Source organism: Carlito syrichta, unplaced genomic scaffold, assembly GCF_000164805.1.
Source record: "Carlito syrichta isolate Samal-C Ts95f unplaced genomic scaffold, Tarsius_syrichta-2.0.1 Scaffold304619, whole genome shotgun sequence".
NCBI lineage: Eukaryota > Metazoa > Chordata > Mammalia > Primates > Tarsiidae > Carlito > Carlito syrichta.
In genome coordinates this window covers 35,943-49,713 of record NW_007248715.1, presented here as the reverse complement: position 1 = coordinate 49,713, position 13,771 = coordinate 35,943, and the positions used below count along the sequence as shown (strand labels likewise).

At 49.1% G+C, this 13,771-nt stretch overlaps 1 protein-coding gene across 1 annotated transcript in view; it reads left to right on the top strand.

Annotated features, from left to right (window-relative positions):
- Window positions 1-6,954: 6,954 nt before the first annotated feature.
- Window positions 6,955-13,771, top strand: part of LOC103262796 (aldose 1-epimerase) — a 32,046-nt gene continuing 25,229 nt past the window's right edge. The window contains exon 1 of the mRNA XM_008060438.1: window positions 6,955-7,185. Within this exon, the coding sequence (XP_008058629.1) occupies window positions 6,996-7,185 (190 nt within the window). The 5' untranslated portion in view covers window positions 6,955-6,995. The remainder of the gene's footprint in view (window positions 7,186-13,771) is intronic.

Genomic DNA, 13,771 nt, shown 5'->3' with positions numbered 1-13,771 from the left:
TTTGTCTCACTCTGTTGCCCAGGCTGGAGTGCAGTGGCACACTCACAGCCATAGCAGCCTCAACCTTCTGGGCTCAAGTGATCCTTCCACCTCAGCCTTCCAGATAACTAGAACCACAGGCATGTACTACCATGTCTGGCTGATTTTTTTATTTATTGTAGAGGCAAGGTCTTGTCATGTTACTTAGGCTGGTCTTGAACTGATCTCAGACAATCCTCTTGCCTCCCAAGTGTTGAGATTATAGGCGGGAGCCACTGCACCCAGCCTATTCTTTATTTTAGAGATGAGATTTCACTCTCAGCCAGGTTAGAGTACAGTGGCTCACTGCAGCCTCAAATTCCTGGGCTTGACTGATCCTCCTACCTCAGACTCCCAAGTGACTACTACACCTGGCCTTTTTTTTTTTTTTTTTTTTTGAGTTAGGAGTCTCACTCTGTCACCCAGACTGGAGTGCAGTGGCCGCTCCTGGCCACCGCAGCCTCGACCTGCTGGGCTGGGCTCCGGCGATCCTTCCGCCTCAGCCTTCCAAGTAGCTGGAACTACAGGTGTGCGCTACCACGCCCGGCTAATTTTTGATTTATTGTAGAGATGAGGTCTCGTCAAGTTGCCCAGGCGATCTCAAACCCGTGGGCTCAGGCAATCCACTCACCTTGGCCTCCCAAAGTGCTGGAATTACAGGCTGAGCAACCGAGCCCGGCCTTTTTTTTTTTTTAGTAGAATCACGGTCTTGCTATTCCGCTCAGGCTAACAGTATAGGTAGTTTTTATTTGAAACTAAGTTTAATCAGTTTGGGTTACAAAGATATGTTAAGCCAAAATATTGAGTCAGGGAGTCAATAGTTGAGTAAGCAACAACAACAACAAAATGTGCTCATGGAAAGATAAGGGATGATTTGAGACTGGATACTGTCTCCTTTCCATTGAGAACCAACAATAAACATTATTGGCGGCCAGGCACAGTGGCTCATGCCTGTAATCCCAGAACTTTGGGAGGCTGAGATGAGAGGATTGCTTGAGCCCAGGAGTTTGAGACCAGCCCAGGAAACATAGTGAGACTTTGTCTCTATCAAAAAAAAAAATCAAAAAAATTAGCCCATGTGGTGGTGTACACCTGTAGTCTCAGCTACTCTAGAGGCTGAGGAGGGAGGATTGCCAGAGCCCAGGAGGTTAAGGTTTGCAGTGAAACATGACCATGCCACTGCACTCCAGTCTGGGTGACAGGGTGAGATCCCCACTCAAAAACAAACAAACAAGCCGGGCTCCGTGGGCTCAGTTTGTAATCCCATGCCTTTGGGAGGCTGAGGTGAGTGGATTGCCTTAGCCTGCGGGTTCAAGACCCGCCTGGGCAGGCGAGACCTCATCTCTACAATAAAATAAAATAAAATAAAAAATTAGCCGGGCGTGGTAGCACGCGCTTGTAATTCCGGCTGCTTGGAAGCCTGAGGCGGAAGGATCGCCGGAGCCCAGCAGGTGGAGGCTGTGGTGGCCGGGAGCAATCACTGCACTCCAGTCTGGGTGACAGAGTGAGACTCCAACTCAAAAAAAAAAAAAAAGCTGTTGGAGTTCAGAGAAGTGGGAAAGAGAACGGGAGCGTGGTTGTGGACAGAGCTGACTGCACAAAATTTGTTCCACATTCCAGGCCTTTTTATAGACAAACTGTGACTCCGTTCTGTTACTGCAGCTCAGAGAATTTTCTCTGCAAATCAGCTTGTCGATGGCTTCAAGCTTCAGAGTCGTTGTTAGGAGCCCAGGGTGTGACAGGTCCTGGAACAGCACACTCATGGTTTCTGGGTCGAAGGACGAGGTGGGGACAGGGTCAAAGGGCCCAGATTCCTCCTGTTGGACTCCCCAAGCACTTAGTTCTGGGGACCAGCCTTCATCTGAGAAGAGACAGACCTTATCCTGCAGGTGGCCACCCAGACATCTCTCCGTATGACGGGAGGAAAAGATACCACTTTGAATAATTCCCTCTTACACTAATGTCACAACCTCTGCTTCCTTGACCTTGTGAAAGAAATACTGTTACTGCCCGATCCAATAAACCGGTTGCTATCTCTTGCGTCAATTAAAATACGAGAGACAGAGACTGGAAGAAAAGGGAGTGCTTAATTTCTATAACCAGGTTATAGGGAGACAGGTCAGCATCATTGCCAAAAAGTCTGCTCCAAGCAACACAATTTTATTTTAGTATTTAAATCCAAAATTTATTACCCTTTATCCACCCTGAGTTTAAAGCCTTCATGCAGTATTAGCATGACTTAAGATTTATATGAACAATTTTTGACACATGACCACTGACATGACACAAAGTCTCCTGGTCATGTTGACATTTTGGATAACATTTTGGAATTTACAATATGTTCTTTTATTTTTTTTTTAGAGGAAAGGGTAGACAATTGCTCTATTTGGAAGGAAAGGAAAACCATAACATTTAAGAGGATAACTTTAAATTGTCTTAAAACTTAATTGTTGCCAGGTACGGGGGCTCAGTCCTGTAATTCCAGCACTTTGGGAGGTAGAGGCGAGAGGACTGCCTGAGCCCAGTGGTTCAAGACCAGCCTGGGCAACTTGGTGAGACCTCGTCTCTACAATAAATCAAAAAGTTAGCCAGGCATGGTGGTGCGTGCCTGCAGTTCTGGCTACTTGGAAGGATGAGGTGGAAGGATCATCTGAGCCCAGCAGGTCGAGACTGGTGGCTGTGAGTGTGCCACTGCACTCCAGCCTGGGTGACAGTGAGACTCCGACTAAAACACAACTAAAAAAATTGCAACAATCTTTTATTCTCAGAGCCCTGGCCTATAACAGTTCGATGTCCTTGTATTCACAGATGGAGGGAGGTGAGCAGTGCCCACTCCAGGCTTTCTTTTTTTTTTTTTTTTTTTCATTTATTTAAAAAATTAATCCTAGGTAGAATCACAATGAAAGGACATTGCCAAAAAGAATGATTAAGTAATTCAAAGGAATGCGTGTTGTATATCCTTTCAGGAAATCTGTATTGAAAATAAAGTTATTCTGGTTAGGGAAGGAGGTGAAACAGTGTCCGATGTTACAGAAGTAATTTCAGTTTTTACTTTTCAAAATTCAGCCGAAGGAGCTTACTTTCATTATACAGAATTCTTTCCTTTTCTTTTTTTTTATTTTTTATTTTTTAATCAATATTTTTTATTATGATTTTGTGGGGTACAGTTAAGGGTTAGGTGTACAGTTACGTTTCATTCAGGCACCCTGTTGATAAGAGGTGTTTCCCTATCACTCCAGGTTTTCAGACACACTCCTGCTGGCCTTGGAGTCCTCTCCTGATATTAGGTGGTCTGGTTTCGCAGCTGTTTCTTCTTCAGCACCAGCGTTGGCTACTAGATAAGACAGGCCAGTTGGGCAAGGCCATGCTAGGAGAAGAGAAGAGAGGGTGCAATAGGGAAAATGTGCACTTTTAAATCCAAGCAGCTTTTACATTTAACCCACCTCACCTACAAAAGAATACAACTGTTTAAGTCTTTCTAAATGACTGTTCTAATACAACCAAAATGGCCCCTTTTCAGCCTATAATAATACCTCCTAGGATTTGACAGGGCTTCATTTTTCAGTTGACTACCTTGCATCTGACTTTCCGGCAGTGGAGAGATTTCCCCCCAGATGTAGGTTTTTTTTCCCTCTCTCTCTGTCTCTCTCTTTAGTGGGCAAATATTCTTTTAGAGCTGTGAGGTGAAAATGGGATCTTTGGATAAGAAAAATCAGGGTTGTGCCTGTCAGAGATTTAAGTACAAGGTAGTTCCTATTTGAGATGTTAAACCCTTCAAAGCAAACGTAAAAAGAAATCAAAAAGTGTATGCCTTACTTTTTTTTTTTTTCTGAGTCGGGGTCTCTGTCGCCCAGACTGGACTGCAGTGGCACAATCGTGGCTCACCACAGCCTCATCCTCCAGGCTCAGGCAATCCTTCCACCTCAGCCTCCCAAGTAGCTGGGACTACTGGCGCGTGCTACCACACCTAGCAAATGTTTTTGATTTGTTATAGAGATGAGGTCTTGCTTTGTTACCTAGGCTGGTCTCAAATTCCTGGGCTCAAGCAATCCTCCCTCCTTGGCCTCCCAAAGTGCTGAGATTACAGGCATGAGCCATCCCGCCCCACCCTACTTTTTACATCTTTTTTTTTCCTCACTCTGTTTCCCAGACTGGAGTGCAGTGGCTGCTCCCGGCCACCGCAGCCTCGACCTGCTGGGCTCCGGCGATCCTTATGCCTCAGCCTTCCAAGTAGCCGGAATTACAGGCAGGCGCTACCACGCCCGGCTGATTTTTTGATTTATTGTAGAGATGAGGTCTCGCTGCCCAGGCGGGTCTTGAACTCGTGGGCTCAGGCAATCCACTCACTTCAGCCTCCCAAAGGCGCGGGATTACAGGCTGAGCCACCGAGTCCAGCCTTCTTACATCTTAAGGAGACATCATGGTATGTTTTATTTTCCACTAAGCAGACAAGACTTCCCCTAGAGACATTTAAGCATGGTCACTCAGATGCATTTGGTTCTTTCTGTAACAACATGAGCTTGGCAGAACATTGAGAACTGAAGGTTGAGGGGGAAAAAAAAACAACGTGGTCTTCCTGCTCACGGAAGAGATTCTAAGACATCCTTGCTAACACAGCGTTGTCAAAGGGCTTGTGTATGAATCAGTCACAAATGTTAAGTGGGCTGGTGAGACGCACAGGGTTTATGAGAATTTCCAGCAAAGCAGCAGGAAAAAGTGTCTATCGGTTCTTGAGTGAGTGTGGCACCATCTATAACTTGCCTGGTTTGGGTTTTTTTGTTATTCTATGTCAAGTGTCACTGAAGCCTATCACAAGCTCTTTCTTTCCTTTGCTATCAGAATTCCCTTGCCTCGTGATGGAGAATTGAGATTTTATGGCAAGAACGCTAAATATTCTTTAAACCGCACAGGCGGAAGAGGCAGAGAGACAGTGATTATGTTTTATTAGCAGCTGATTGCAGGAACATGATCCCAGTTCTCTTAATTTCCTCCTCAGAGATGCATTTCTATGCTCACCACTGGCCAGTGGGATGCCCTCTGAAGCATCCAGGAACGCAGCCAAGAGCAGCCTCAAGGAAAGATGGATAATTATGATTATGCAGATGGTTTGGGTAAGCACCCTCTGCCTTCCTAGGCTCAGTACCTCTACAGAGTCACCAGACTTAGCGAGGAAATGCATAAATGCCTGTATTTGATCTCACAGTACTATGAAGGCTCTTCATAGCTTTATCTCAGTCCTCTGCCATCAGAGCCTATTTTGGGAAGATATCTGAGATTAGTCATCAAATGTTAGAGTCATATTTCTTTAAATCTGGTCCTGGATAATCTGTGTTAGAAAAACCCTGGGAAGTCAGGCGAGATGACAGTCGCCTCACGCCTGTCATCCCAACACTCTGGGAGGCGGAGGCGAGAGGATTGCCTGAGCTTCAGGCTTCAGAGTTGTTATGAGTCCAGGGTGTGACAGGACCTGGAACAGCACACCCTTGCCGTTCTGGGTGGAAGGAGGAGGTGGGGGCAGGTTGCCCAGGCTGTCTCGAACCCCTGGACTCAGGCAATCCTCTTGCCTCGGCCTCCCAAAGTGCTGGAATGACAGGTGGGAGCCCCTGAGCCTGACCGAATCCCTTTTTTTTTTTTTTTTTTTGAGTTGGAGTCTCACTCTGTCGCCCAGACTGGAGTGCAGTGGCCGCTCCCGGCCACCACAGCCTCGACCTGCTGGGCTCCGGCGATCCTTCCGCCTCAGCCTTCCAAGGAGCTGGAACTACAGGCGCACGCTACCACGCCTGGCTAATTTTTTTGATTTTATTTTATTGTAGAGATGAGGTCTCGCCTGCCCAGGCGGGTCTCGAACCCGCGGGCAGGCAATCCATTCACCTCAGCCTTCCAAGGCGCGGCATTACAGGCTGAGCCCCCGAGCCCGGCTTTTTTTTTTTTTTTTGTCAGAGTCTCACTGTGTTGCTCAGGCTGGAGTGCGGTGGCATGCTCACAGCCACAGCAGCCTCGACCTGCTGGGCCAGGTGATCCTTCCACCTCAGCCTTTCAGTAGCTGGAACTACAAGCATGCACCACCACACCAGGCTAATTTTTTTATTTATTGCAGAAATGAAGTCTTGCCAAGTTTCCCAGGCTGATCTCAAACCCATGGGCTCGGACAATCCTCTCACCTCAGCCTCCCAAAGTGCTGGGATTATAGGTGTGAGCCACTGCACCCGGCCCTGAATCCCTTCTTAAAGGAACTTTGGACTTTGGGAGCAAGAGGGTAGATAACCAGGCCCCTTCCCAGTCCCTTGGAAGAAATAAAGTTCTAGGCTGTCTCTAATCTCCCCACATAAGGCGAGCCTGATCCGTGCACCGGGCCCTATCTGGGCCTCTCCTCTGGGCTGGCAGTCAGGAGAGCGTTCAGGCAGTAGCTCCCACAGAATCCGGCCGTCAGCGGTGAAGGGGTGACTGCAGTGATGTACCCTTCTCTGAACGGCCACGGTAATTCCTACGCCCCGGATCCAAGAGTTCACTTAAAACCCGAATTTCCTCCCAAGATCTATCTCACTGTCCCCAAGTCTGGCGCTCTGTCCGATAGTCAGCCACCATCACTAACGACCGGCTCGCTGCTTGTTGAGAAAGTACGCGGGAGAAGGAGCTAGAACCCTGCAAACGCGAGACTGGGGTTTAGGAAGACTACAGCCCCCAAAATGCAATCCCCCTCCCCCTGGACTACCACTCCCGACATGCAATGCAGCCAGGCGAGCCCAGGAAAAGAAGGGCAGGTCTGGCTGGAAAGTTCGCCTCCGGGTTACCCTCGGGCCAGGGAGCGATCTGGAAGGCCCCAGGGGAGATTCCTGCAGGAGCGGCCACGCCCCCAATCCCGGCGGGCGGAGGGGCGGGGCCTGGGCCGGGCCACGCCCTTTCCCCCCCTTGCAACTTTGCGCTCCCAGACTGGAGCGCCAGGATCCGGGAGTGGACGCGCACCCCGAGACTTCCCTATGGTGTCGGTGGCCAGAGCCGTGTTCGGGGAGCTGCCCTCGGGGGCCGGGACGGTGGAGAGGTTCCAGCTGCGATCGGACCAGCTGAGAGTGGACATCATCTCCTGGGGCTGCACGGTCACAGCCCTGGAGGTCAAAGACAGGCAGGGGCGAGCCTCAGACGTGGTGCTCGGCTTTGACGGGCTGGAAGGTGGGTTGGACTCTTGCTCCCGGCTGCGGCCGACCCAGGCCCACACCGCGCACCACCCGGATCCCTCGGGCCACCCGCAGTGCGGGGAAAGTCCCCGAGCTTGGAACCGTCTGACTCGGGGGTGCGTGGATCCAGCTAACTCAGGGCCATCCAGTGTTGGGAAAAAAAAAAGAAAGAAATAAGGAAAGAAAGAAAAACAGAAAAGCATGGTGAGACCTCGCCTCTGCAATAAATCCAAAAATTAGCCGGGCGTAGGTAGCGTGCGCCTGTAGTCCTGGCTACTTGGGAGGCTGAGGCCGAAGGATCGTCGGAGTCCGGCAGGTCGAGGCTGCAGTGGCCCGGAGAGTACCACTGCGCTCCAGCCTGGGAGACAGAGTGAGACTCCGACTCGAAAGAAAAGCAAAAACACTGACCAGGAGCGGTGGCTCAACGCCTGTGATCCCAGTACTTTGGGAGGCCCAGGTGGGAAGATTGCTTGAGTCCAGAAGTTCGAGACCAGCGTAGACAAATTAACGAGAACTTGTCTCTGCCAAAAATAAAAATAAAAAAATGAGTCGGGCATGGTGGTGCACGTCTGTAGTTCCAGCTACTTAGGAGGCTGAGGCAGGAGGGATCGCCTGAGCCTAGAAGGCTGAGGCTGCGGTGAGCCATGATTGTGCCACTGCACTCCAGTATGGGCGACAGAGTGAAGCTCTGGCTAAAAAAAAAAAAAAAAAAAGAAAGCAACAGTTGTAGAACTTGTCCTCTGATTATCCGTTCAAGCTTTGCCTCATTAACATCAAAGCCAGCAGAGGATAATATAAACTCCAGCTACCCTGGGGCAACCTTTGCACTGCCAGATCCTTTAGGAGGGAGGGAGGAGGGGTGACTCCTAATTCTTCCCTCTGCCCTTTCTTTTTTTTTTGAGTCAGAGTTGCCAGGGTTGGAGTGTAGTGGCACACTTATGGCCTCTGCAGCCTCGACCTGCTGGGCTCAGGAGATCCTTCCCCCTCAACCTTCCAAGTAGCTAGAACTACAAGTGCCACACCACCACACTTGGCTAATTTTTTGATTTCTTGTAGAGATGAGGTCTCACCAAATTGTCCAGGCTGGTCTCCAACCCCTGGACTCAAGCAATCCTCTCGCCTCAGCCTCCCAAAGTGCTGGGATTACAAGCTTGAGCCACCGTGCCCAGCCATGCCCTGTTTTTTTGTTTTGTTTTGTTTTGAGTAGGCGTCTCACTCTCCTACATAGGCTGGAGTGCAGTGGCACACTCACGGCCACCACCACATCAACTTGCTGGGCTCAGGTGATCATTCCGCCTCAGCCTTCCAAGCAGCTGGAACAGGCACCTGCTGCCACACTCGGCTAATTTTTTAATTTATTGTACAGACGAGGTCTTACCAAGTTGCCCAGGCTGGTCTCAAACCCTTGGGCTCAGGCAAACTTCTCATCTCTGCCTCCCAACGTGCTGGGATTGCAGGTATGAGTCACTGCACCTGGCCCTCTGCCCTTTCTGAAGAAGGAAAGTCATGCCTTTTTCCATTATCAGATTCTGTTTGAAACCTGGTTGTCTCGGAAATTTCCCAGTAAACTTAGTGGGTGCCCAGTGCCCAAGCTACTCAATAATCGTGAGCTGAACGAATCAGCGGAGACCAACTCTGTCTAGAAATCAGGTCTCCTACTAACTAGGGTGGACTTAAACCGCCAGAATCCATGGGCATTTAGGATCGTCACTTCATTCCTAAGTTTAAAAACTTTACGGATTCAATAAGCTCATTCAACACAGCAGAAGATCCCATCTCACAGAGTGTGTGGGTGAACTGGGGAGCAGACTTTAACCCAAGGATTGTAAAAATAAATAGTTACAATTGCAGTTTAATAGCAGCAAAGAAAAATGTGCACCATGCTGTGTCTTTTTTTTCTTTGTTTTTTTGAGTCAGAGTCTTACTCTGTTGCCCAGGCTGGAATGCAGTGGCATACTCACAGCCACCGCAGCCTCTACCTGCTGGGCTCAGGCAATCCTTCCACCACAGCCTTCCAAGTAGCTGGAACTACAGGCACGCGCTACCACACCCAGCAATTTTTTTGATTTATTGTAGAGATGAGGTTTCACCAAGTTGCCCAGGCGGGTCTCGAACCCACAGGCTCAGGCATTCACTCACCTCAGCCTCCCAAAGCACGGGATTACAGGCTGAGCCACCAAGCCCGACTTAATTTTTGGATTTAATGTAGAGACGAGGTCTCGCCAAGTTGTCCAGGTTGGTCTCAATCCCCTAGACCCAGGCAGTCCTCTTGCTTCAGCCTACCCAAGTGCTGGGATTATAGTATGAGCCACCACTCTTGGCACTACAGTGTAACTAGATGGAAAGTGAGGTCTGAAATGAAGTTGCCAAAGGGAAACTGAGAACGCATGCCCTCTGGTCAGGGCTGGGCGTGGACAGATTCTGCTGATTGTAGAGAGATGGTTTGAGATTTTCCTTTGGGTGTGTCATTCTGTTTGTTTGGTTCTTTAGATATGTAACTTGGCTCGTGGTTTGGAGGTCAACAGAAAAGTTAGTTTTGTTTTTTTCTTTAGGAGTCTGAAAGTTGTTCCTCATTTCCTTTTTTTATTTTTTTAGTTGAGACAGAGTCTCGCTATGTTGCCCAGGCTGATCTTGAACTCCTGGCCTCTGTCAGTCCTCTCACCTCAGCCTGCCAAAGTGCTGGGATCACAGGCGTGAGCCACTGCACCTGGCTAAGATGGGCATTTTCATTCCTATGCTATGACTTAGGTAACTGAGCTATTTTAAAAGGAAGGAAAGCCACAGTCAAAAGAAGAAACTGAAGGAAAAACCCCTTAGAACATTAAGTAACACTTTCTGATATATTCATCTGCTCTCGAGGGTATTGTTAAGTGGACCCTACTTCCCTCTCTAGGACCCCATCTTTCTGGTTTTTGTAGAGTCTTTTGGTGTTACCAAAAATACATAAGACCTTCTCAATCAGAAAAGTATGAAATGACACTGTTGGGTCTCAGAAAACGACACCGAAGTGAAGGCCTGAGCTGCAGCCTCAGACACAAAGTCCTTGACCTTCTCCCACCCTCCTGTCTCTCACCCCTCAGTCTCTCCCAAGGCAAGCCATGGAACTGGATTCCCTCTTCCCCAAGACTGGCCAAAGCAACTAGAATCTCCTTTCCCCAAAGCCAGCCATAAATCCTAGAAATAATACTCCTGCCTTCCACTCTGCCTTTCCGTGTGCCGGCTGGTCCCATTCCAGAGGGTCCTGGCCCATACCTGGGAGGAAGGAATGATGCTGCAGAGGTCAAGAACAATCTAGAAAGGGCCTTGCTGAGTTTTCCCACTTGGTCTGTTACCATTGGATCACACCCTTTTGGTTCTTTTCTTTCTTGTTTCTTTTTTGAGTTGGAGTCTCACTCTGTTGCCCAGGCTGGAGTGCAATGGCATGGTCACGGCCACCACAGCCTCGACCTACTGGGCTCAGGTGAGTCTTCCGCCTCAGCACTCCAGGTAGCTGGAACCACAGGTGCGCGCCAGCTAATCTTTTGATTTATTGTAGAAACGAGCTCTCACCATGTTGCCCAGGCTGGTCTTGAACCCCTGGGTTCAGGCAATCCTCTTGCCTCTGCCTCCCAAAGTGCTGGGATTTCAGGTGTGTGCCACCATGCCTGGCCGGTCCAATTATAGTTGTTTTTTTTTTGAGTTGGGGGGTCTCACTCCATTGCCCAGGCTGGAGTGCAGGGGCATGATCACAGTTCACTGCAGCCTTGACCTCCTGGGCTCTGGCCATCCTCCTGCCTCAGCCTCCCAAATAGCTGGGACTACAGATGTATGCCACCACACCTGGCTAATGTTTGTATTTTTGTAGAGAAAAGGTCTCATTATGTTGCCCAGGCTCGTGTCCAACTCCTGGGCACAAGTGATCCTCCCACCTTGGCCTTCCAAAGTGCTGGGATTACAGGCACCCGATCATATTTCTGCACAGCTGTTCATACTGCTATAAAAATGATCATTTTCTCTGTAGCTTTGGGTCTCCCTTCTGAAGGCTCCTGTGTCACATAAAACCATAATCCAAAAAATCCATTCTGCTTTTCTGTTATTAATCTGTCTTTGTTATAGGGGTGTGGGCCGTGATCCCTATGAAGGGCAGGAAGGGACTCACCCCCTTCCTGTCCTTAAGAAAGAATCCCCCTGGGTGGGTGCCGTGGCCCATACCTATAATCCCAGCACTTAGGGAGGCGGAGGCAAGAGGATTGAGGAGGATCACTTGAGCCCAGGAGTTCGAGACCAGCCTGGGTAATATGGCGAGAGCTTATCTCTACAGCAAATCAAAAAATTAGCCGGGTGTGGTGGCACACACGCCTGTATTTTCAGCTACTTGGAAGACTGAGGCGAAAGGATCGCCTGAGCCCAGCAGGTCGAGGCTGCAGTGGCCGTGAGCCTGCCACTGCACTCCAGCCTGGGTGACAGAGTGAGACTCCAACTCAAAAAAAGAAAAAAAAAGAAAGAAAGAAAGAACCCTGGGGTGCTAGGGAACAGGGGTAGGAAGGAGTCCACAGTTTATTCTTTTAAATCGTCTGGGTTTGTAAGTATATATAAGCAAAGAGAGGTAAATAATTTCAAGTAATATGACTTGACAGAGTAAGGGTTTATCTTGGCACTACCATGTCCCGAACATGTTTTGAGCCACGGGAAGCAGCTGAGCGTGGGTAATTCCATGCGACACGGCCCTTTTATAGCTGCCAGGTTGGATGCAGACATGCTTCAGTTTCCCAGGTAGATTCTGTGAACTGCTTGGACGACGGCCATCCCCGGAGGGCAAAAGGGTTCAGTTTCTCCCTGGGAAAATGAGGTTTTTCTTCTGTAGAATTCTAAAGAGGTAAATTATAGATAGCATCATTCAGTTTACATGGTTTAGTTACAGCCTGGAAAAATTAGTAATGCCTCCTGTGAGTGTTTCTACCATTGTGTGTGTGTGTGTGTGTGTGTGTGTGTGTGTTTATTTATTTAATTGAGTCAGGGTCTCACTCTGTCCTTCTGAGCTCAAGCAATCCTCCTGCCTCAGCCTCCCAAAGTGCTGGGATTCCTGGCATGCCCCATCATGCCCCACCCATTTTTTCCAACCTAGGGAGGTTGTGTGATGTCGGCAAGTCCTCCATTTCATTTAGGGTTTCATGTTTGTTTGCATACAAGTGTACCCACTTTTTTGTTTGTTTGTTTGTTTTTGTTTTTTTGAGTCAGAGTCTCACTCTGTCGCCCAGCCTGGAGTGCAGTGGCCGCTCCCGGCCATCGCAGCCTCGACCCGCTGGGTTCCGGCGATCCTTCCGCCTCAGCCTTCTGAGTAGCTGGAACTACAGGCGTGCGCTACCATGCCCAGATAAATTTTGATTTATTGTAGAGATGAGGTCTCGCCAAGTTGCCCAGGCGGGTCTCGAACCCGTGGGCTCAGGCAATCCACTCACCTCAGCCTCCCAAAGGCGCGGGATTGCAGGCTGAGCCACCGAGCCTGGCTTCCACTTTTTAATATTTAAAAATGTTTTCCATCTGCACATGTTACCTCCAATCATGACTTCTTTCACTGCCTGTGATGAGAACACATGTTTCTGAGTCACTGGAATAAGCCTGCCAGCCCAATCAGTGACCCTTCTTTCCTTTCATTTCCCCCCAGTTGCTGGCAAACACCCTGCTGTTACTGCCATGAGAGCCATTATGGAAAAAATAGAAAAAATAAACTTAGTGCCTGTAGAAAACCTTGGTGCAGAGGAGGGGGTGGGGGAAAAGGGGTTACGTGGGAAGCTGCAGGGGAATGTGCCCTGGTGGGAACTTTGAGGATTACCTAGTTTAAATCTCTGCTTTCTCCCTTAAAGCTGTGTGACCCAGGGCAAGTAATTTTTTTTTTTTTTTTTTTTTTTTTTGAGTTGGAGTCTCACTCTGTCGCCCAGACTGGAGTGCAGTGGCCGCTCCCGACCACCGCAGCCTCGACCTGCTGGGCTCCGGCGATCCTTCCACCTCAGCCTTCCGAGTAGCCGGAATTACAGGCATGCGCTACCACGCCTGGCTGATTTTTTGATTTATTGTAGAGATGAGGTCTTGCTGCCCAGGCGGGTCTCGAACCCACGGGCTCAGGCAATTCGCTCACCTCAGCCTCCCAAAGGCACGGGATTACAGGCTGAGCCACCGAGCCCGGCTGGGGGCAAGTTATTTAACCTCTCCAGGCCTAATTCCTCACCTGAAACAGATGAATTGTGATTAAGTGGATGACTGGGTGTGGTGACTCACACCTGTAATCCCAGGAATTTGGGGGGCTGAGATGAGAGGATCACATGAGCCTAGGAGTTTGAGATCACCCTGGGTAACATAGCAAGACCTCATCTCTATAGAAAGTAAATAAATGAGCTAGTAATGGAGGCGCACGCTTATCATCTCAGTCACTTGGAAAGCTGAGGCGGAAGGATCATGAATCCAGGAGTTCGAGGCTGTGGTGAGCCTTGATCGGGGCACAGCACTCCAGGGTGACAGCGAGACCCTTACTCTAAATAAAGGGTTTTTGAGAGACAGGATTAGTGGCTTCTGCTGTTCTTTAGGTTTAATTTTTTTTTTTTTTG